General features: G+C 30.5%; 2 protein-coding genes across 4 annotated transcripts; one reads left to right on the forward strand and one right to left on the reverse strand.

The window, feature by feature from the left end:
• The first annotated feature begins 13,620 nt into the window (after positions 1 to 13,620).
• On the forward strand, positions 13,621 to 15,750 carry LOC126688207 (cyclin-D5-1-like). Its single transcript, XM_050382832.2, has 5 exons — positions 13,621 to 14,136; positions 14,229 to 14,315; positions 14,394 to 14,685; positions 14,767 to 14,900; positions 15,390 to 15,750. The coding sequence occupies exons 1-5, from the start codon at positions 13,885 to 13,887 to the stop codon at positions 15,582 to 15,584; spliced, it is 960 nt and encodes a 319-aa protein (XP_050238789.1). The 5' UTR covers positions 13,621 to 13,884; the 3' UTR covers positions 15,585 to 15,750.
• Positions 15,751 to 16,856: 1,106 nt separating this feature from the next.
• LOC126688191 (calcium-transporting ATPase 1-like) lies at positions 16,857 to 22,756 on the reverse strand. Of its 3 annotated transcripts, none has more exons than XM_050382823.2 (8): positions 22,626 to 22,756; positions 22,149 to 22,385; positions 21,152 to 21,206; positions 19,114 to 21,065; positions 18,671 to 18,829; positions 17,954 to 18,125; positions 17,581 to 17,879; positions 16,857 to 17,456 (listed from the first exon to the last, which is right to left on the reverse strand). In XM_050382823.2, the coding sequence occupies exons 2-8, from the start codon at positions 22,323 to 22,325 to the stop codon at positions 17,208 to 17,210; spliced, it is 3,063 nt and encodes a 1,020-aa protein (XP_050238780.1). In that variant the 5' UTR covers positions 22,326 to 22,385; positions 22,626 to 22,756; the 3' UTR covers positions 16,857 to 17,207. The 3 variants fall into 3 exon arrangements, with proteins under 3 accessions (XP_050238780.1, XP_050238771.1, XP_050238763.1); XM_050382814.2 differs by having other exon boundaries at positions 22,149 to 22,391; XM_050382806.2 differs by lacking the exon at positions 22,626 to 22,756 and having other exon boundaries at positions 22,149 to 22,614.
• Between the last annotated feature and the right edge of the window lie 2,705 nt (positions 22,757 to 25,461).

The following is a 25,461-nucleotide window of genomic DNA, read 5'->3' on the forward strand; positions in this document are numbered from 1 at the left end:
TCGTCATCGAAGTCATTTTCTCTGCTCGTTTTTACTATCTCCGTTTTTTTATTTCGATTTCATCAGATCTGAAGTTCAACGTTTCTATTCTTCTTCTTCGTTTCAGATCTGCAATTTTTTTTTCTGTTTACTTTTTTTATATAATAGTAAGTTTTCATCATTAAACATGTATAAAGATTATCTTTTCATGTTATATAAAATGATTTTATGGTTTTATGGAAGAAAAATCTGTTATTTCTGCATTTTTACTGTGTTTGGTTGTATTTCTGCATTTTTTTTAATTCTGCAGTACGATTTGTTGATGATTGTTGATTGATAAATTATTGTAATGTTACGGTGTTGTTGATTTTATGTTGATATTGTGTTGATAATTTGTTGATATTTTTTTTTGATTTTGACATTAACAAATAAGATAATACTTTTCGTGAAATAAACTAAAAATATAAAAATTAAACTGAGACTGGATAATGATATGTTAACATTGAGGAATAAGACAAATAATCATGTTGAATTATTGTAATATTGCAGTGTTGATATTGTGTTGATTTTCGGTTGATATTTTGTTGATTTTAGCGTTGGTGAAAAACAAATAATAATGTTGAATTATTGTAATGTTACAATGTTGATATTGTGTTGATATCCTGTTGATGTTATGTTGATATTTAGTTGATTTTAGCATTAACAAAAAAGACCACATTGTACGTGAAATAAAATAAAAAAATAAAAATTAAATTGAAAAAATGATGAAAAAAATAAAAATAAGTATAAAAAAATTTAAAAATTTAAATTAGTTAGTTTATTAAATGTTGTTGATATTGTGTTGATTTTGTGTTGATATAAAAAATGACGAAAAATATCAACAGTTAAAAAAAGTCAAAAATTCAAAAAAGTCAAAAATAAATAAAAAATAAAAAAAAATTAAAATTTAAATATGTCATATATATTAAATGCAGGAATATAATGGTGAAAAAATAAATTAAAAATAATAAAAGAAAATATTAAAAAATAAAGGTTAATATAGAAAGTAAAGTTTTTCAAAAAGTAGTATAAAAAAGAAAAGAAAGTTGGTATGAAAAGTAAAGATTTAGAAAGGGTAGTAAAAAAGTAAATGTTAGAGAAAAAACAGTATTTTATATAAAAAGCCCAATCCAAAAATCAAATAAATAATTTATAGGGTACCCTAAGAATCCATGTGAGCACACTGCCCTAGCTTGTAGTGGCATTTTTATTTTTATTCTGTGAGCACGTAGAGGTCAAGCGAATTCAAAGGGATCAAGTCAAGGCAAAGGGCAGTCAAAGCATTGGGAAGCTAACTGTCATTTGCTGACTGTGAAATACAAGGTAAGATTAGCAGGCACTTTTGTTGAAACAAATGGCATAGAAGTTTGTGTGATCCACTGAAGAGAACAAGCACAAGATCCAGCCCAGCCCCTCTCTCGTTACTAGGGTGTCAAATGATTCCGGTTCGATTTAAAAGTGATTTTTTTTATAAATTAATAAGCATTAGAAAATATAAACACAGAAATGAAATTGATTAGAAAGTTAAAAACTGAATATTAACTAGTTTATCTTTTCTAATACTTAAAATATATTGAAAAATATTTAAATTAAAACTCAAATGTAGACCAAAGAATGATGTAATATACTATACATTTTAACTATTTAAATAATAATAACATTTTTTATAAAAATGTATTATATATTGATAGTTCATTTTTTGGTTTTTTAAAATAAAAACCGAAACTGAATCAAAAAAATATAATAAAAATTTAAACCGATTATTCTCTTCTTTTTTAATTACAAACGTGGATTTGTAATTTCGGCGCATTTGGGAGGACTCGATTCCTAGACCTTGAAAGAATCTTGCATACAGCCCACTGGAACTAAAGTTCATTAGCCGAAACGGTCACTTTCAATTGGTTTTTCCTACTGGTTCGGTTTGATTCACAACCTTACTCCTGACATTTTAAAACAAAGGAGAGAAATTGAAGGACACCAACCACAATTATGCAGGGATTTTGCCCTATCTCATGGCCACTACCTAAATGATCTCTCTGGCAGAATTATTTGTTAGTTGTTAGCATTTTGTTATAATTATAATATCTGACAGAATTCTCAGGTTTCAAAATTCTATATAATTTGTTCACCGGCCAACTGTTTTTGTGTCTCTTTAACTTTTTATCCTTCAACTCTCGTTTTGGCTGTTTACTTTGAGATGCTTTCTAAGATCCTTTCTTGAAATTAAGTTAACTTTTCAGAGTTTATTCTGTCTTTCATTTTCCATTCCTTCGGTTTCAGAGTCACTCCTCTTACTAGTTAGTATTCATTATTCCACACACCAATAAAGAAACTTAATTACTCATATAAAAATTTGCTCGAGTTTTAGCTTAGTTTGTCCGGTTACAATTATTTTAACTAGATTTGGTTCGAGGTTTCTGTCAGCTCGTCGAGCTGTCCTGTCAAACCTCGATCCATTTCGTTTTTTATAAATCATATTGTTTCTTTGATTTTTCTCTGTAATAAGTAAATAAGTAGTATTAATTTTATCCAAGTGGTCGGGCTCTGTCGGAGTTCCCTCGTAACCAGAAAAAGAAAAAAAACATACTCCTTCCGTCTCATAAAGATAGGCAAAATGGCTATTTTGGACGTCCTAAAATATAGGCAAAGTTGTGATAAGTAGTTTTATTACGTGGCAATCTTAAATCACAGATTATAGATTTTTATATAAAAAAAAAAAACTGCAAATTCAATATCTGAGTTTTCGCATTATGGTGCAATGGTATTATTATTTGATAGACAAATTAAAGTCTGAAATGGGTCCTAAAATTACCCCTTCTCCTCTTCCATGAATAGCGGCTTTGAAAAAATAAGGGGAGTGGGGGCTGCCATGCAAATTGGGTTTGGCAATATGCAAATGATAGTATTTAATCGCAAACAAGTAAGGGACCGCTCATCCCAACTACTTTAGATTCACCTCAGTGTTCATCAGTTAAAAACATAATCCCTCTTTTGCAAGCAATTGAATTGACCAGAATTTGCTGCCTTTGTCTTTGATTTTAATTGCCAAAACATATTTTTTAAATAAAATTGTAGATGAGAAATCAGAAATCGCACGCATTTTAACTAGGTTGACACACTCTTAGTAAATACAAATTGCCAAAGAAAAATGCTATTTAGCACGAAATTATCACTACACGAAATACACTAATTCTTAAATAGTGGTTGCAGTTAATGGCAATTGGTTAAAACTCTCTCATTTAGGCTTATGTGTAAATTTTGGTATTGTGTTCAATTAAAAAAAAATATTCTTTTATTGTGTTGAATTGATGAAGGGATAAACAGACTTTTGGTGTATGAACTTTTTAAAAAATAACAATATGATATCTCGACAAAAATTTATATCAAACCGGTAAGTGAACTTGTTAAATAATTACAACTTAGTTGTTCCAAGCGGTTTATATATAAAAAAATGACATGGTGTATGACGTGGCTGAATATACAGGTGACTAAGAGCATCTCCACTCTAGTGCCAAATCACCTCACAATGCTATAATTTAGCATTTAGTATAAAAAATACATCTCCATTGCACTTCTATTTCATGTGCTAAATTTAGCATATGCTAAATTTTGTGCCAAATTTGTTAGAAAATTTAGCATATGCCAAATTTTATTATATGCAAATTATTTACAGATTTGCCATCAATAATGATAATCACTTGTAAAATTATAAATTTAGCATTTAATTTAGCATTTTGCAATAGAGTGAATTTCAATAACATGTGCTATATGTAGCATTTTATTTTATTTTGTGCTAAAAATAGCATAAAAAATACAACATGCAATGGAGATGCTCTAAGAGCATCTCCAATGGTACTCTCTATTTTAGAGATTTTATTTTATATAATAGAGAGCATCTTGCATATAAAGAGCACGTTTTTTAATTTTACTCCAACAGACTCTCTAAATATAACTTTTTATTCAATAAGTATTAATTTGTTTAATTATTATATTTATTTTTTTATTTCTATAATTTTTTATATTAAAATAAAATCAAAACACATATTTTTAAAAACAAAAAGATAATCTATATATTTTGAATTTGAAATTTTATTAAAAAGATAAGAAGTAGAGAGTGAATTTGACTCTCCACATGTGGAGAGTCAAACTCACTCTCTTCTTTAAATTTAAATTATGGAGAATCCATTGGATTTCAAATTTTGCATGAAATTCTCTAAATTAAAGAGTTTGATATATTTAGAGAGTGCATTGGAGATGCTCTAACCGACATTTTTACCCACTACCGAAAAGAAACCGTCTGGAACAACTAACTTGTAATTATTTAACAAGTTCAGACACCATATTGATATTAATTTTTGTTGATACACCATAATGTCATTTTTTAAATGTGTTATGGTCAGATCTTTTTAGGTGCAATTCATCATTTTTGTACTGTGATTTTTTTTTTAATTTCTATTATAGTTTAATTTTTTTTGTTTCTAAGAATTCCTATTTAAAGATGTTGAATTTTTGTTAAGAAAATATTTCACTTAGTTAACCAATTATATAATTTAATAAATTATATGTTTTTAAAATTAGTTTAAATAGATGTTTTTTAATTAAAGTTTAAGAAATTAAAGTGACATTAGTTTTAGTAAAAGCGTAAAGAAAATTATGAACATAGAAAAATAAAAGAAAAATAAAACAAAGAGTTGTAAAATAAGTAACAAATAAAAAGGAAAAAAAATAAAAGAGTTTGCTTTTGAACTGAATACATACTTGAATCTAGATGTGTTTTTAACAAATTAGCATTAATTGCAATCATATTGAAGAATTAGTGTATTTCGTGTAATTACAATTTCGTGTTGAATAGCATTTCTCATTGCCAAAACACATATGGATTATGGAACTCATGCTTTATCTAAAATAATTCATCTTTCCTACTGTTTTTATTTATATTTGAACCTCTTAAAAAAGTTAATTTTTAGTCTAATTTCAACACATATATTTCAGCCAATTATTAACTAACTCATCATTTTTTGTCTCTGCAAGAAAAATAAATACAGTGAGAATTGTTCTTACTCTTTCTCTTATGCTTAACTGTATTTAGATAAATGTATGATGGTGACTGTAATATGATCAAATATGAACCAACACTTGTTTTGACTACGGAATAATCTATCAATTATCCGTTTAAACTAAACATTTATTTGTATCATACCAAAAATGTGCCCATTATTTGAATCATGGTGGCTCGAACAAAGCGAGAAGATCGCTTGCATGATACTATGTGAATGGCTACGACCATGTAAAATATACAGTCAATCTAACAACGGGAAATTCATAAGAGGATAAAACAGAAAAATTTACCGGTATAAAGAGAGAGTGGTCATTGGACTTGTAGATTTTATAATACATTTAATGAAAATAACAATAAGAGAGAAAATTACCAAATCAATTATCAAAAACAAATTTGTAAAATAAATTAATATACAAACGAACTGTATTTTTAATGATATAAGCATTTGGCAGCAAACTGTCAAGGTTTTGTGTTAAATTTATCCCACAATCGCTCCCTTCTCTCCAATTATATAAAAAAATGACGACTATAATAATAATAATAAAAAATGTGAAATAAAAGTCGAAAATTATATTAAATCAAACTAAACTAAATAAAAATATTATTATAAAATTAAGACCAAATGACGAAAAAAAACAAATCTTTCATAAAAGTTTGGCTTAATGGAGTAAAAAATCACAAACTTTAGCGTGTTTTGCAAATTTAACATAAATATTCAATTTTGGCAAATTAATACACAAATTTTTGATTTTTTTCAATTTTAGCATCGATCAATTTTCCGTGAAAAAAATGCTGATGTGGACGCCTGAACAGTGGTTATTCCGATGTACACATCAGTATTTTCCTCTATTTTTTTGAAGGAAAATTGATCGGTGCTAAAATTGCATAAAATCAAAACTTTGTGTATTAATTTGCCAAAATTGAAAGTTTATGTTAAATTTGCAAAACATGCTAAATTTTATGATTTTTTACGCAATTAAACCTGAAAGTTTCACAAAAACCCAAATATTTCAATTTTATCCAATTTATTCTGAAACGCAGTATTTCGTTTCAATTATTTCCAACTACGCGATTTTACTTATGTGACGTTGATGTGTGGCATGCTACATCAACATAGCGTAGGCACCACATAAGCAAAATTACGTAATGGCACATTATTGAAACGAAAATTTGCGTTTTTGGGCGACATAGATAAAATTGGAAGATTTGGAATTTATGAAATTTTCTTTAAAAGTTGACAATTTTTCAGTCATTTGGCCTAAAATTAACAAATTCAATGATTATTTATCAAAATTAAACACGTAAATTATCATATAATAGATAAATTTAATAATTTGAAAATTAGTTGAGTTGATTATCTTCTTAGATAGAGATTCAAAACAAATCAATTTTGATAAACAATCAGATGAAAATTAATTGAATAGTTTTTTTGATAAACAATCAAAACACATCAATTATGATGCTGCTATAATTAATCATTAACTTATACAAATACAGTTCAGCTCTCCAGAAAAGCTCTTAGCGTTTGTTTTTTAAAAACTGCCATTTAAATGTTTGTTGAACTCTTTTTTAAAAAATGCTGGTCGCTTTTTGAACTTTCGGTAATTGTTGTTAAAAACGTTCTCACTATGAGCAACGTTTGAAAATGGAAAAAACAGATCGTTTGAGGGTGTCTAAAAAGCGTTTTTCAAATTATGGTAAGAATGGTCAATTCTTCTCATGGAAAGAACGGTAGCCCGAAAAAAATTTCCGGTGGCGGTGTTGGTAGAGGCGGCTGGAAAATATTGAGGTGGCCGAAAACGGTGTCGGTAATGGATTACGATTAAAAAACGATTGAATTATTTTTAATAAAATTATTTAGATTTAATTGAGTTATTTTTTTAGTTAAATTTTAAAAGTTGAAACGATTTAGAAACGTATTTGTAATGGAAAAATATAATATCTACGAAATTAAAAGTGTATGGACTTGTATGTATACAAATTAGTATAATGACCCAATTTAGAAACGTATGATAATATAGGAACCTAAATATGTGTTTTACCTTACTTTTACCCTTATAGTGAAAAAACCCACTATGAACGTTTCTTTACAAATAGACTGTCATCTCCTGTACCTCAGAAATTGAAAATATATCATCTTTGGCTTCCAAACAATCTCAACATATATATTGACATATAATTAGCACTTTATTTCAGTTTTAGGATTCATATTATCTAGTAGAGACTGCTTTTCAAATTTTATGTTATCATTATATAAGAATTTTTTAAGATTATAACTTTTGATATTAGTTGAATTTTTTAGTAATTTTTTTAAAACAAAACTACTTCTGCACCATTTGATTACAAATTTGGCAAGACCAAATCCGACTAGGTAGGTTGGCTGACCGATAAAAATCAACTTATTAATTAAAAATAGGTATTGTCAAAAAAAAAAAAAATTAAAAATAGGTTTAATAGTGAAAAAAATCAAAACATTTACGATTTGTTGTAATTTAATTCAAACCTTTTAATATTGTAATAATAGTCAAATTGCATTTTTTTTCTGTTGCAATAATAGTCAAATTGATGGCAAACTTGTTATTTTCAATTAGGCTATTATTATTTTTTGATGAATAATGATATATTAAAAACCACACGAAATGACAAAAAACTCAAAAATATTTAAGAACTTTCGCATAAAAAATGGAATTTGGTTATTATTGTAATGAAATAATACAATTTGGTTATTAAAATAAAATTAAAAAATTAAATTAAATTGTAACAAGTCTTAAAAATTTAAATTTTTTTCACCATAGAACGTTAAAAGAAACACATTTTTTTAGTAAACACTCTAAGAAACACATTTTTTAAGTAAACACTCTATAATGTGAATGACCGATTTAATTTAGTTGGACCACAGCAATTCGATTTTAAAAAGAATGGTTTAAATATCAGAAGAAGACAAGTAAAGATTCCAAGGTGACTTTCCTAGAAATGCATGAAGTATCAATTTATAAAATTATCCTTAAACTGTACTTTAAATTAACAATTGATTAATTATTGCACTTCCATAATACTCAAAGACCAAAAAAGTAAAGAAGGTATGTGGGCAGAATTAAATTAGTAGGGTGGAACTAGTTGGTATTGAAATTAAACAGCATTTAGAAGATAATTCAATTAAGGTTATATTTTTAATTTTTTTTATACAATATGTTAAGGTGTCATTCTGGTTTTTGGATCTTGTGTCATCTTTTGATTTTATCAGCACATATATGACCTTCACATGATCTGTTTGCCTAAGTGATTATATTTTGAGGGAAAAAAATTTAGTATTTAACAAATAAATTTTATATTTTAGGGAAAGAAAAACTTAAGTTGGATATTTATTTCTCGCTATTAAAGTGATCCAATATAGTAGTTTTTTTTTTTTTTTACACCTGTTTCGCAATTATTGAAAGTCGGATTTTTTTTTTGTGAATGGTTTCTTAGCATTGAGAAAGTTGAGACCTTGTGAGAAGCAAGTGAAACACTAAAATGTACTTCCTTCTCCACTTTTTAGACTTTAAGGAAACTTTTTATTAAAAGTAAAAAATGTACTTTTATATATCTTCTTAGAAAGGTGAAAAATAAAGATTTTATAAGTTAAAACTGCATAAAGTCTAAACAATTTTGTATAATAATAATAATAATAATGTCATCATTGAACTATAATTCAAATGGAAAGCGATTTGATAAAAATTCTATTACTACATAAATCGTGAAATTAAATTTTCATACGAGCGCCAACAATTGTCCCTTGTAAATGATTAAAAAAAAGGGTTAATGTCATAAAAATTCGTCAACTTTACACGTTTTCTCATTTTAATCACGGAGTTTAAATTTTCTCATTTTCATGCACGAACTACCACTTTTTCTCAAATTCATGCACGGTGCTGAGGTGTCACTGCTCGATTGGTGTAATTCGCTTAGGTGGAGGTTATTTTACACCAATGAATGAGTGCCACCTCAGCACCATGCATGAATTTGAGAAAAAGTGGTAGTTTGTGTATGAAAATAAGAAAATTTAAACTACGTGATTAAAATGAAAAAACGTGTAAACTTCGTGATTTTTTTTGACATTAATCCAAAAAAAAAAATCAATGCTAATGAAGTTATAATTAAGTGATAATTACTCTCTAAGGACATTAAAATATGCATTGTTTGATTCCATGTAGGAAATGTCACCCTTTTTTATATTAAAATAAAAGTTATGAAACTAGTATATACCGCATTTGTCCGACGCTATAGCAATATTGAATATTTTTTTATTGAATACCAATAATAAAATATATTTTTACATAAAAGTAATTTAATATGGTACAATTAATTTGATAAAATTGCATCTTTTTTTTGTTGATATCTCATCCAATTGGTAGAAGGTTTAAGAATTAAATCCCCATCCATTAAGTAAAAGAAACCATTTAAACACATTATAGTAATACAATTCTGTTAAGTCGTGAGTTTAATTTTTTTCATAAACGCTCTTCCTCCGACTATTGGAAAAAATGATTTGCACATATTGCAGAATAACAATAGGGTAATTTACATGAATCCCCTAAAAATGGTCTTGTCTTGTGTTTTTACCTCATTTTTTTTGTTTTTGCAGTAATCACTCAAAAAAATAGAATTTTTTTCACAATTCCCTCATTACTCAAAATAAATTGGTTTTAACATTAAATAGGACATTTATGCCCTCTTCTTCCCAAATGGAACACAGAACAAAAAATTGAATACGGCTCTAGTATTATCATTCTGCTTGGACTGCGTTGGTCAAACCAGCAACACGGTGGTCGCGGCGCGATGGTCAGACGACGGCGCGGTGGTCGAACAGCGACGCGGTGGTCGAACAGCGACGCGGTGGTCGAACGGCGGCACGGTGGTCTCCTAAAGATCCACCGCCGGTAAGATTGAAGAGAATCATTGGTGTGATTATCTTTATCATGGCAGTAGCTTTCATAAGGAGATTTAATCGATGTAATTTGATTTTATCTTACAAAAATGGCAGTAATTTATATTCTTTATATAATTAACAAATCAAATTATAGAATCTCAATAAAGGTGTTATTATTCAAAATTTTGATGTTTCCACTGTCATTTCTAATTAGTATTTGTTCATGGAGATATAGTGGAATTGCAAGCTGGATCTTAGAGTTGCAGCTTTGAAGACATCAAAACTGAGACTTGAGCAGAGCTCTTTGATTGGAAAGGTTGTGCTTGTTCTAAAATGTACAGCTCATATATTCATTAATGAGTGCAAATTGCAAGCGAAGAAAAATATGGTGTTTGCAGGCACAACTGTTATGAATTAGAGTTGTGTTTGTATTGTTATAAGTACTAGAATGGTCACTAAGATTGTAATGATTCAGAAACAAATACATGAGAACTATTTGGAAGAAAGTGACAGCCATTTGAAAAAGAAAATGGATGAATTTGGAGGCAAACACTATTGCAATTATATTGTTTGTCTTATTATTTTTTAAGGTAGTTAAAAATATAAATATTGTTTGTTGTTTATTATTTTGATTATACATAGTTTTCCTGATTAAAATTTACATTTTTCTTCTTATTTTAATGATTTGATTAAAATAAGTTAATGCTATATTTATAATTAGTTTAATAATAATTTATATTATATTAATTAATGTGATTAAAATAAGTTGATTTTTAAAATTATAATGATTTACTAAAAAAATTAAGGCTTGACATTTACTTACATTGAGTTGACATTAAGTCGACGTTGAGTTGATATTAAGTTTATATTGAGTTGATATTAAGTTTATATTGAGTTGATATTAAGTCAATTTTTAAAATTATAATAATTTACTAAGAGATTTACTTTGGTTAGAGTAAGTTAACTTTATAAATTCATTTTATAAAGTTCAATATAAATTGAATTAAGTTAGTTCAGTTGATATAGGTTCACATCAATTTGATTTACGGTTTTATAGACTGTCAAATATAAGTCATTTAAAAGAGATATTCAATTCAGTTTGAACAGTTCAAATCGAGGACTGCTGATTTCTATAATTAAAGTTGATGTCAAGTTAACATTGAATTTACACAGACCACCGCAAAAATTTTATATAGTTTATTTTTAAATTTTTAGTAGTTTATATGTCACTTTATATATTGATTCAATTTATATATTACACTAAATTTCAAAATTCTTGGTTGATTTTTAGTTAATTTTTTAATAGTTTATATGTTCAGTTGATACAGGTTTATATCAGGTTGATTTTCAGTTTTATAGTTTGTCAAATACATTTCACTTAAAATAGATACTCAATTTGTATATTACTCTAAATCTAAAAATTCTTTTTATATTTAAGATTGTAAAGAGCATCAAAACAATTTATTAAAAGATTGTATTAAAATAGTTCAGTTGATATAGGTTCACATATGGTTCACATCAGGTTGATTTTTGGTTTTATAATCTGTTAAATACATTTTACTTAAAATAGATATCAATTTGTATATTACACTAAATCTCAAAATTCTCTCTATATAAAATGCCATTTAAGATTGTAAAGAAAAGCAAGATAAATTTTATTAAAAATTGAATTAAAGTAGTTCAGTTGATATAGGTTCACATCAGGTTGATTTTTGGTTTTATAGACTCCCAAATACATTAAAAAGATATTCATTTTGTAAATTACACTAAATCTCAAATTTTTATCTGTATAAAATGTCAATTGAGATTATAAACAACATTAAGACAATTTTTATAAAAAAAATGAATTAAGATAATTCAGTTGATCTAAGTTCACATCAGGTTAATATCAGGTTGATTTTCGGTTTTATAGACTGTCAAATACAATACACTTAAAAGAGATTTCAATTTGCATATTACACTAAATTTCAAAATTCTTTCTATATAAAATTTCATTTAAAATTGTAAAAAATAGTAAGACAAATTTTATTAAAAGTATAATTAAGGAAGTTCAGTTGATCTAGGTCCACATCAGGTTCATATCAGGTTGATTTTTAATTTTATAGATTATCACATACATTTCACTTAAAAAAAATATTCAATTTGTATATTACACTAAATTTTAAAATTCTCTCTATATAAAATAAATTTCAAAATTCTCTCTATATAAAATATCAGTTAAGATTGCAAAAGAAAATAAATTTTTATTAAAAATTGAATTAAGGTAGTTCAGTTAATATAAGTTTACATCAGGTTCATATCAGGTTGATTTTTGATTTTATAAACAGTCAAATACATTTTATTTAAAAGAGATATTCAGTTTGTATATTATACTAAATCTCAAATTTCTTTCAATATAAAATGTGAGTTAAGATTGTACCGAACATCAAGACAATTTTTTTAAAAACTTGAATTAAGCTATTTCAGTTGATAGAGGTCCCATCAAGTTGATTTAGGATGTATAGCGAAAAATTATATTCAGTCACTAACATAAACTTTTTAGAATTTGGGATGTATGGTAATATTTTCTCTAATTTATACTCAAAATAATCAAAGTCCAAGAAAATAGGCTTTTTATGCAAGGTGGTGAATTCTTGTCCTTAATCTTATAATTTTCTTCCTCCTCTTCTTCGTTAATTTCATTTTCAACCTCCACCCACCAAAAGAACCAGCACCATGCACCAATAACAACAAAATAAAACCCCTAATACCCTCAATACCCATCTCACCACTTTCAATTAAGAAATGATGTTCCCAACAACCAAACCCACCACTACTGCTACAAGTAAAAGCTAAAATTCTTTTCAAAAATTAAAAATTAAAATTTATATAATTCAGACTTATTTCAAAACTAAAATAATATAATCATTTGGATCAATTCTTCTTATCATCTTCTCATCCCACTTATAATCATTTGGATCAATTCTTCTTATCGTCTTCTCATCTCACTCAAGTGGCGGAGCTAGACCATTTGCCGCTTCAACAAATTGGATGCTATAAAATCTATATAATTGGCAAGAATTCTATGCAATTATGGTGCCTTAGAATCCATCATTACCATCTCATCTCGTTCTTCCTTTTTCTTTAAAAGAACTGTAGATCTGAGAGGTGTTTATGGTAGATCTTAAGAAAATTTTCATTGAAATCATCAAGTTTATTAATAGGAAGGAAGCAAAAAATGACTACGTTAAGCATGAAAACAATGGGTAAGCTGGTGGTGACGGCGGAGATATTGTTGGGAAGAGATGAGATTGTCCATTGATTCTGGCCTGAAGCAAATTGTTGTAATACGCACACAATAATAGTAGGAATAGAGAATAAGGATAGAATGGGAAACTAAAAAATAAAAAAGTATGCGTGGAAAGATGATTTGAAAAAAGAGGGATTTTTGCAAAAAATAAAAAACTAGATTATAAACACAAAGATTTGAATTTTTGGGTGGTTTGGTGTAATTTTCTCATAACAATAATCTATTCTATTGGATTTGGACCCACAAATGAGCTTTAACCATACAAAACCAAAACTCTATCTAACCAACGAATCACCAGTAACCAAAGGTGGAGGGTTCAGGTACGACCCCATGTACGGTACCCACCTGACAAATCCACTCTTCTTCACATTCAAGCAGTCCAGTCAAACTGAGTCAATAAAAATTAGTTTAGAAAAAGACTTAACATAATCTTAAATAAAGATCCTTCTTACTCCACATAACAGATTATACCCAGTTAGTTTACTTATTTCAATCTATAAAATTTTAAACCCCCCACATTTCTTGATAAAATTTTAACTATTCATCTTCATCTTCTTCCTCTTCAATAATCATGCCCATCAACTTTATTTTTTTCTAGTTTATCATAATATGGAGGAACTTCTTTGCCAAGAAAATGAGAGTTGTCTTGAATTAGAAGAACAACAAGAAAAAGATATTGATGATTTAGACGTGTTCATTGATTTAAGAGACAATGTTGGTGGTGATGATCATTATGTGGAAATGTTATTTGAGAAAGAGATCCTCCAATTTAATAAATTCAAAATGGAAGATCAATCTTTGAATAGTTTTGACAACTGGGTCCAATTTTCTAGAGTGGATGCTATCACTTGGATTCTCAGAGTTAGTTTTTTTTTTTATTTTATTCTTACTGTTGAGATTCAATTACTAAAAAAAATTAACAAAATTATTGATTTTTCGGAGAATTCGCGCAGAGCAGAGAAATCTTTGGTTTTCGAATCCAAACAGCTTATTTATCCATCACATACTTTGATCTATTCCTTTCAAGAAGGTCAATTGATGTAAGATTTGTTAAAATTTTGTGTTTGATCTTATTCATTGAAATTGGTTAATTTAGTTTTAGTTATTTTGAGTTGCAGAAGGATAAATCATGGGCGGTAAAGTTATTATCAGTGGCTTGTTTGTCACTTGCTGCAAAAATGGAGGAGGTAAAAGTGCCGTTATTATCAAATATTCAGATTGAAGACTACAGTTTTGAAAGCAAAATAATTCAAAGAATGGAGCTTTTGGTTCTACACACGTTGGATTGGAAAATGATTTGCATTACTCCGTTTTCTTTTCTTCATTATTTCATTATTAAATTCAAGAACGAATCGTCGTCGAGGCTTTTGGTATCAAGAACTGTAGGATTCATGTTGGCTATAATCAAAGGTACAATTTATAATTAATCAATGAATTTGATATTTCTTTTTTATGATTTTGTTGTATTGATGCAAGTTTTTGTAAGTGTAGAGATCAATTCGATGGAGCAGAGGCCATCTGTTATAGCAGCAGCAGCAATTTTGATGGAATTGGATCATAAGCTAACAAGAAAAGCATTAGAGTGCAAATTAGATTTCATTTCTTTACCAGCATTTCTTGATATCGTAAGTATTTCATTTTCTTAAGAAACATTTCATAAATGGCATCTCGACTTTTCAAAATCTGCTTTTTTGGTATCTAGACTTCTTATTTTCTATTAGTGTGTAGTATTATTTAAAAAATATATTAAAAAACATGTGTTTTTGCAGTTTTTCGGTCACCGATATTCTAAATGACAAAAATAAATGCAATTTATACTTAATTTTTTTAGTCATATTAATAAAGAAAATGATAATGATAGACTTATGTATGTGGAATTAAAGTGGTAAAAATTAAAAATTATTTTTTTGATATTAGAAGTACACTTTTGAAAGCTGAAACTTAATTCAGAAAAAATTAAAGTTTAGATACTAAAATAGCATATTATAAAAAGTTCAATTACCGTAGTAGTAATTCTTCCTTTTATTAATTACTTATTTATTTCTATAAAGGTGAAAAAGGAGTAGATTTTAATTGATGGGGTTTGCAATTTCTTCGTTTTTTTTTTGTCACAGGAAAATGTATTTGAATGCTACAATCTAATGCAAAAACTGGAAATGGAGAATCTTAAAACAGAAAGGACTGTAAATTTACCAGGTTACTGGTCTACTTCAGTTTCTTCTGCTATTAGCAGGACAAAGCGAAAACGACTTGCATTCAATGATTCTGATCTAGACTGTGGATTACCTGATGAAAAACGGCAACGATAGATTTTTTTTTCTTTTTCAAGGTTTTGCCTAATATTTTAGTGATGGCATACGTATAAAAAAATTAGAAATGTTTCTTTGATTGTATTTCCAATTATTATTGCTTCATAAATATATGATTTTCGGAGTTGATTTTTGAGAAGAAAATAATTAAAAAAGTGCTTGTTTACTCACATGTTCAATTCTTTTTCTAAATGATTTTCTTTAATTTTTTTTTTTTTTTGTGTTTCGTCTCTTGCAACCCTACATTTTGAGGGAATGTTCGAGACGTTATCTTTCTGTTCTTTTGGTACGGATACGCCCGATGTTCGGAGTTACTGGCATACTGCTATGACCAATTCGGATCAAACTGGATATGACCCGTTGGCCATCCAAAAAGTACGTACTGCAAAAGCTTGTTGGCTTTATTAGAGGGACAACAAGATTTTAAAGGTCAATTATCCATATACATATATTCTGTTACTGATGTTTAGTTTAAGATATAATTAACAAGCTCTATAGGTAAGCAGAACAATTACTGAAGATGCTTATATGAACTTCCTATTTTTTATTTTTACTTTTTGGATAGAAGACAAGACAAAATAGAGCTACCCACTCACCAACGTAGTGAATATTGAAGATTTTAGTGTTCCGCGGAAAAGGACTCTGCAGTCAAAAGTGAGAAACAAGTAGTTTGTACTTTTGTCTGAAAATCAGTACTCTCATCATCTGCCAATTTTGTAATTAATTCTATTTATTGTGGTTGCCCTGAGTTGGTTGGTTCTTTTTCTTGGTCTGTATGCGTCGCTTACTGTTTCACATCTCAGGCACAGTTCATCACTGAAAATATCTAAATGCCTAGTTTAGAATTTTCCTTCAGAGCAAATGTAGTAAAATTTTGATAATTAAATTCTAAATATATTTCAAGGTGTTGATCAATTACTGCTTGTCATAAACAGAAACAATTTTTTCAATGGTAATATATACTATTTTTTATATTTTTTGTTTTGGGAAAGAAATTGACAGTATCTATTAAGAACCCCATATGCAATGCAACGCATTCAGCCCCTGTGAGAAATTCTTAGGTAGAGCCCCTGTTTCCGCTGCCATTCAAAAGATTCTACTGGACATATTTGATAATGAAGCTGAATACGAGTCTGCATATCAGAACCTCAGTACAAATACATTTTCATCAAGGCCTAAACAGATAGAATTTGAACGCTTATATTCAACAAAAACAATTCGTTAATTAGTATATTGTAAAGATACAGACTAAAGGGACAGATGAAAACTGAATGACCAAACAGGAATATAATTCATTTTCAAAAATAAAATAAAATTTGATATGAATAAGCTGACCTGTTTATACAACATTGCAGTGTCTGTTCTACAATCATAAAAGTTAGTGCTGAATTTTAATCCAAGTTAGCCGTGTAGATCCCTTTTGCGCTTCTAAAAAACATCAATTGTATGCAGTGGAAAACAATCTTCGCTTCAAGTTTTTGCTACCCTTTCAAACTTTTACAGTGACAAAAATACTATAGCTATATTGATGCTACAGTTAACAAAGAAGGGGCAACAAGTTGAAAAATGCATGCGAGAGAATCTGGATGACTAAGAAATGTACCTTATGAATATCCGCAGGTATCAGTTTGATCCCACTGGTATCATCTTTATAGCTGCAGCAATTGGCATGCCGAGGAATCCAAGCCAAATGGTGATGAACCATTGCTGCCAAGTGAGAGGAGATGTGTTTGCAAATGTGCCCAGAAACTCGACAATTACGATTTGGAAGATGACAGTGCAACTCAGTACAGTTACAAATACGTAGTTTTTCAATATGCCTTTGAAAACATTAATCTTTTCCATCTCCCTGGAGCTGATCTCATTGAAAGCCTGAAGAAATAAACAAACCAGCTCCAGAATCAGAATTGAAGTTGCACGCATATTTACGATAATATGGTAATTTTGTAAAAGAAAAAAGCACGGTGCAATATATTTAACGTATCAATCACAATACCTGACAAAAGACGAATGAGTTGAAAATGAGAGTGTTAAGTATTAAATCAGAATCTGGGCCATCGAGATGAAAGAACGCTTTTCCTCTTGTCTGAAGATACCATATCATCACAAACTGATAAAAAGACTGCCCCATAATATTTCTCCACATCACATTGCTGATAAAGTTTCCTTTCCTGCCAACTGGAGATCTAGTCATTAAATCATCATTAGGAGGCTCTGTTGCCAGTGCTAGAGCTCCTAATGTATCCATGATCATATTGACCCAGAGAAGTTGAACAGCGGTTAGGGGAGCAGTTCCTGCATAATAGAACCATAGGAAGATGAGAATAAGCGCCAAAAAGCGGCAATTATGTAAGATAAGGCTGACTCACCAGTCAAACAGGCTGAAGAAAAGTTGACAACCAAGGCAACAACATTGACTGTGAGTTGAAACTGAACAAATTTTTGAATGTTTATGTAAACTGAACGTCCCCATTTTGCCACAGTCACAATTGTGGAGAAGTTGTCATCCAAAATTATGACATCAGCACTTTCTTTTGCCACCTGAAAGACCACGGTAGATAGTCAATACTTGCATATTTGAAAGGTAGAAGACAGTTTGACAATCACTAGGATAAATTCAACATGAAAAACTAGAGGATAGTTAGTTATTGTTGTTGTTATTTAAGGGTCCAACACCTTTCTGAAGATGTAGCAAAAAACGTTTAGATATGAAGAGAAGAATCCCTATAGCCTCTATTAATTTGGAAATAAAGCTTAGTTGATTTGAGTTGAATAGGAAAAATAAAGCAGGATAACTTTACTGAATAACAATAACAATGAGCATTCTGCTAATAAATCACGGAGCACCTAAACTAAGTACAAAGCATTAGATGAGTTTACGTGAAGAAATGGAAAACTCTTCTCCTCGCTATCTTTATATGACACAACATACATAAGTTCTACTAAGCTAAGGATGAGTTTGCCATGGCAAGTAGTTCCAAGTCATTACATGCGAAGATTGATTAAAACTTCTGTATAGTAGCCAAAAAAAAATCAGTAAATAAGTTTAATTGCATATCAGTATAGACAGATTGAGCAGAAAATACCTCAGTACCAGCAATGCCCATTGCTAACCCAATGTCTGCTTCATGAAGTGCTGGAGCATCATTAGTACCATCACCAGTCACTGCAACAACTTCCCCTAAAGTTGTTCTTAGGTGCTTCACTAGGGTATGTTTGTCCATTGGTGAAGATCGGGCCATTACCTGCAAATTTAAGAAATTCAGAATATTTCTCAGGAGACGAGTTTCTCACACTTAATCAGGCAATACAGAGGTGCATAGAGCCATATCATGGAAGAGAACTTCAGTTATATTCAACTGTAAATGCCAAAGGATATATTCCGCGCACATGTTCAAATGAGCAGGAAGAAAAAAAATGGGATATTTCACCGTCAACTCGTGCTGTCGTGCAAACTCAAAGTACAAATTTTGAAACTAAAACACCTTTAATGATTTAAAATTATGCAAACAAAAACAAATAGATGAACCTGAATTTTCGGTATAAGTTCAAGCAACTCGTCCTCACTCTTCTCCCTGAATTCAGGTCCTTCAATTGCTAGTCCATTATCAGTCAAAATGCCACATTCTCTAGCAATAGCCTTTGCAGTGGTTAAGTTATCTCCAGTGACCATCCGAACAACAATTCCAGCTGATCTACAAATTGCAACAGACTCCTTGACACCAGGGCGCACCGGATCTTTGATACCCACAATACCTAAGCAAGTATATCCCTTAAGTGGAATAGGGCTTTCAGCAGAGAATTCACTTCCAATTTCTAGGTAAGCAAGGCAAAGAGTTCGAAGTGCTTCACTAGCAAATTGTTCAATGGTATTCGTTAAATAATCGATGGATGCTTCATCAAGGGGAACAACCTCACCATTTGCATCTATAAATTTGTCACATGCAGCTAAAATTATTTCAGAGGCTCCCTTGCAGTGTATCCGGAAACCTCCTCCGGGAAGCTCTAAAACTACACCCATTCGCTTCTTTGTAGAATTGAATGGTTCAACCTTAACAATATTTAGCTTCCCTCTTTCTTCTTGGAAATTTCCTCCTAGTAAAAGCCCCAGTTCTAAAAGAGCAGTTTCAGTGGGTGATCCTAGTATCTCAATTTTCTTGTCTTTGTTTGTAACAACTTCTCCTCCAGTGTTATAAAAAATAGATTCAAGCAGGATTCTCTTAGCAGAGTCGGGCATTGCAGATCCAAAATTATTAGCACTCTCAGAGCTGCCCACTTCCTTGATTATCCCACAAACACATGCTTTTACAACAGTCATATGGTTAGTTGTTAGCGTCCCAGTTTTGTCACTGCAGATAGTCGTGGCAGACCCCATGGTCTCGCAAGCTGCTAAATGGCGAACAAGTGCCTTGTCATTCATCATCTTCTTCATGGCAAAAGCAAGACTTAGAGTCACAGCCAAGGGCAGCCCCTCAGGAACTGCAACCACAACAATTGTAACAGCAACAGCAAAAAATTCCAACATTTCCATAGCATCATCACCAGACCACATCCACTGGCTTCCTTCTTGAATCTTACGTCTGAATAATCCTTCCACTAGGACAGCAAATGTCACAACAGCAAAAAATAGGCCTATTTTACCAATGACAGTTGCTACTCCATTCAGTTTGACCTGCAATGGGGTCTCATCATCTCCTCCTTCACTGAGAGTAGCCATCAGTTTACCCCACTGTGTTCTCATTCCAACAGTAGTCACGAGCATTTTGCAGGATCCATCCTGAACTTTGGTTCCGGAAAGGAGAAAAGGGTTTGCAGTATTCACATGAACAGGTTCACACTCTCCTGTTAGACTGGATTCATTAATTAACAAAGAAAACCCTGAAATGAAGAGTCCATCTGCAGGGACCTGATCACCAATGGAAAGATGAACAATGTCCCCGGGGAGTAAGTCATATATTGAGAGCTTCTGCCTCAAACCATTTCTCGAAACATGAACTGATATCTTCTTCTTCTCCTTGTCCAAATCCTTGAACTGCAAAGATTGCCTATAATCACTCGTAGCAGTGACGAACACAACAAGCAGAATACTTGCAACAATTCCAAGTCCATCATGGGCACCCTTAGGCCATCCTTCCATAATTATGCCAACAATAAGGGAAACTAAGGCGCAAATACCGAGTATCATAAGAGTCATATCTTGAAGAGCTTCCCAAACAAAAAGCCAGAAACCTCGAGGAGGGCTTTCAGCGAATTTATTAACTCCATAGATTTCTTTCCTTTTACTTAGTAAGTCCTCAGAAGTAGAAATCCCATCAGCAACTGATGTGGAAACCTTCCCAGCTAGACCCTCCACACCACCATGAATTGCCAGTTTCTTCACATCGTGGCCTTCGACAACTGATGCCAGTTCATCAGCACAAATTTTAAAACCAGCAGCCTCAACCTCTTCAGGTACGGTGTAATCACTAGACAAATTAAGACCTGCAAGCAGTCAAGGAGAAAGTCAAAATGGAAGCTCCTAGAACACCTCAATACTGGAGAGTTTGAACAAAGCAACAAATTCTCACAATGGATAAACTGAAGAGCAGCTTTCGAAACCAACACTGCAATTCTAAGCTTTTCCTGCAATGTGAAGATAAAAAACCAAAAAATTGAATAAAAAAGAGAGCAAATGATAATGTATTGTTTAACATTGTGTTCAATCAATTGCTTTTGATGGAGCTGTTACTTTTAGCCATTCGAAATGAGCAAAGTTTTGTTTAGAACAATGAAACAAATGTTTCAATAGTCACTTGAGAGCACAATCATCTCCATATTTAGCATAAGATTTCTTAACCAATTCCTTTCTAGTCAAACCTAGTCATCATTTTCCTGTGAAAATAGAAAAATTACAATGCTCATTCCAGAAATACGAGAAATTCTTAGGTAGACCGAATCTACTACATCATCCATAAACTAACTCAATCACATTGTGACACTTGATTAAAATGATGGCAAATTATAATATACGTATAATAAATGTGTCCAACAATATTGTAATTGACTTAGTTTACGAATGACGTGATAAACTCGGTCTACCTAACAATTTATAAATCAAAGAGTTAATCATGTTTCACATATATTCTAAAATAATCATAATTCATTGCAAATTAGCAGTCCAATACTATATTTATAGGTATGAACAAGAAATAAAGTATTGTTCTACGTCATAAATACTGAGTATTGTTGTACAGAAATATTTTGTATCAAATTTAACTCATCGCATAAAAACAATGCTGTGGAAAATTAGCGATTCACTCATTTAAAATATCTTTCTATCGTTATAAAAGCTATATAAGTATTTAAGCAAAATTCATTCCGTTATTTCGGTTTATAAATAAAATTAAAATCAAGAAACAATCTGAACTGGTCAACGAACTTTAAAGAAAAATAAATCGGAGTCCTAAAAAGGAAAAGATGAATTCAAAGCAATATTATAGAGCACGTGACTACTTAAACTTTCTTTTCTGATCTCTTTCTCAGGAAACAAACAAACAAACAAACAATTAGCCGTAACAGTCAAACCTGATTGGAGCGGCGGATAGCGTGAGCTTCAAATCGTTTAGAAAGATTAGCAGTGAAACGAAATCTTCTTTTCGGATTCTTAACTAACCAACACAGCTTTCTCCATCTCTGTAAAGCTTCTTCCGATGAGTTTTTCGGCTTCACATCGCCGAAATTTTCATTCAAATAGTTCTCCATAATCACCTCCCAAAACAAACTAAACTCTCCGAGCAGAAATTAAATCTTCTTCTACAGCTGCTGAAACTTCAAAATGTAGCTACAGTATGAATCTAAATTATTTTTGAAACTGACATAATTTTTTTTTAATATACTTTTAGAACCTAATCTGACGTTCTCTTTCGAACGGAACAAAAAGAAAAAACAGAAGAAAAGTAAAGACGACTAGACTTGACCTCTTGTACTGTGATTTAAAACGGCAACTTGTTGATAATTAAACGGCAAGTAATATGATAGTAGTTGTAAAACTATTCAACTGACCAGATGTAGATCTCGCTTCTCCTTCCTGTTCCAAAAATAATTAGCAAATGAAAATGATTTGGTTATAACCGGTTGACTGTTTAGACCGATTACTTTCCTGCTCGAAAGTGGGTAAATGTAAAAAAAATGCGCCATTTTGGTAACTTATTTTTTCATTGATTTTATTTGAATGTTCTAACTTAGTTTTTATTCATTTGAGTGCTTAAACTGTCAAATTTCTCATTGATTTATTTTCTATGACGTGTTTTATACTAGAATAACTTAAATCTTGTAAATTTTGTCATAACCTGGTTTAGCTTTCTTGATGTATTTTTTTCATTTTTCCTCTTTGTAATATTATTATATAGTCTCAAATGTTTTTTATGTTAATTATATTTAAAAGGAAATGATAATAATAGACTTAAATGAATTTTTATTTTATTTTCGTCAAAATAAAAAAATTATAAATGTTTGATCTATCTATTGACAATTGTTGTGAATGTTTTAATTAAAAATTAAAAAATGTACATTATACAAATAAAGATAATTGAATATTTTTATTATTCACAACAAACAAAAATAATAAATATTGATTTATTCTTTCATTTTGTTTGTAAAATGAAATAAATGAACATATAGTCAATTTAAGTCTGTTTTTGCTATTTTCTTTGCTAACTTATATAAATTAAGTTATAATAAAATGAGATCATGATATTTAATTTTTTTTTAGAGGAAAAGATGATTTTATTGATTAACTAGAAGCAATAAGTTCGTTGACCGGGAAAAAAATTTCGCCGTTAAACATACAATATTATCTAGAAAAAAATACCCCATTTGGCAAGGACATGAGCTACGTGGTTGCACTTGCAATGTCTACCCACGTGTTGATAAACAACGTTTTAATCCTTAATTATCGATAGACAATTTTCTACAATCAACTGGACATGATCAATGGCTTTATTTGGCTGCTGAATACGCGAGATAACAGCAAGAACATCCGACTCGACAATCAGCTCCTTAACCTACAATGCAGCAGCCATTTGCAACCCAAGGCGGATCGCATTTAGGTCTCAGCTAACTCAACGACAATAATCCCATGCAAAATAGCCACCCTACACTTCACCATTACACCTGAATGATCCCTACATACCGCACTTATTTAAGTTATTTTAGTACAGGAAATAGACTGCTAATTATTTTGAAATGTAAAACAAATCACAGTAGCTAAATTGTTCAATAATGGACAGATTAAGAAACTCAATTAAACAAAAAATAAGTACGGAGACTAAAGTAGTAAAGATTAAAAAGTTTGGAACAGTGTTGTGATGCATTTCTATTCGATCGAAATAGGACAAAGTACAATTGCTCCTCTGATTGGTTAGGGGAATCGTATTCACGCAGTTTTAGGCATGTGGGTTAGTGGCCAAATATTATGGCAGTGTAGATAAAATAATTGAAAAAACATGTGAGCTAAGAGCAATAATCCACAATGAACCGGTCCAGCGCTGAACCATAAAATACCCCATCCACAATTGGATAGCTAAGGGTCGAGTAGTTACAAAATTTAAGCGAGCAAAGGATGATTTTGGGTTTTTGATATTTGAGGCACCCAAATTTCCAATTCAGTGTCTCTTTCGGAATTAATTCTGAAAAAGTACCTGGTCCCACTCGTTCCGCATTCTAGGAATGCGGAACGGATGAGGTTCCGCATTCTTAGAATGCGGAATAAGGGCAGCAGTTGATTAACAAAGTTAATCAGCTGCTTAAGCACGTTCCGCATTCTAGGAATGCGGAACGTGCTTCCCCAATGATTGGGGAGACAGTTTTGTCTCCCCAATCATTGGGACTGCAATGATTGGGCATTTAGTGCCCAATCATTGCTGAACTTTATTAAAAAAAAAAACAAATTTTATTTAATTTTTTTAATAAACACTATAAATTAAATACAATGTTATCAAACGATATATTAAAAATCGATTTAAATGTTTGTTTGATTTAACTACTAATTTTAACAAATTGAAAATATATGGGTACCGGAGCCAACTACCGCATGTAGTTCACTTAATTTGTATCTCTGAGCCTTGGTTTTGCATATATAACTTAGTCTTTAAAATAAACACACCTCAATCACTCTCATTACAGAACAACAAACTGATTTTGAGTTTCCGAATGGATTCTTGTCCTCTAAGAGACGACGGAAGGCCGATGTTCAAATCAAAAATACCCCGTTTTTCAAGATTATTCTTGACGGCGCCCTTCGTGATGGCAAGCTTGTAAGTCCTTTTATCTTTTTTTAATCAATTTTTTGATCTGCATAACTTATAAGAAGATAGACTTTCTAACTTCACCATGAACATATAAATTTCTATGTATATGCACAGTATATTCCAAGAAAATTTGTCAGACTCTACGGAAACAATCTGTCAAGTTCAGTAGTCCTCAAGGTTCCAAGTGGTGCAAAATGGAAACTAGATTTAGTGAAATCTGACGGTGAGATTTGGTTTCAGAAGGGTTGGCAAGAGTTTGTCAACTTTTACTCTATAGCTTATCGGTCATTTCTAGTCGACCACTTTCAGTGTTTTATTTTATTTATTTAATGAAGGTTCAATAGAAAATCGTTTATTAATTTGTATTGCTTTCTAAAATTATATCATTTGTTAATAATAATTTAAAATCGTTATTAATTTATATCGTTTATTAATATTATATTTGTTAAAATTATTTATTGGCCCAATCATTTGCATCTCCCCAATGATTGGGGAGACAAAAGTGCTCCCCAATCATTGGGGAGAAGCAACGTTCCACATTGCTACAATGCGGAACGTTGCTAAGCAGCTGATTAAGCAATTAATCAGCT

This window comes from Mercurialis annua, linkage group LG1-X (assembly GCF_937616625.2).
Source record: "Mercurialis annua linkage group LG1-X, ddMerAnnu1.2, whole genome shotgun sequence".
In the NCBI taxonomy this organism is placed as follows: Eukaryota; Viridiplantae; Streptophyta; class Magnoliopsida; order Malpighiales; family Euphorbiaceae; genus Mercurialis; species Mercurialis annua.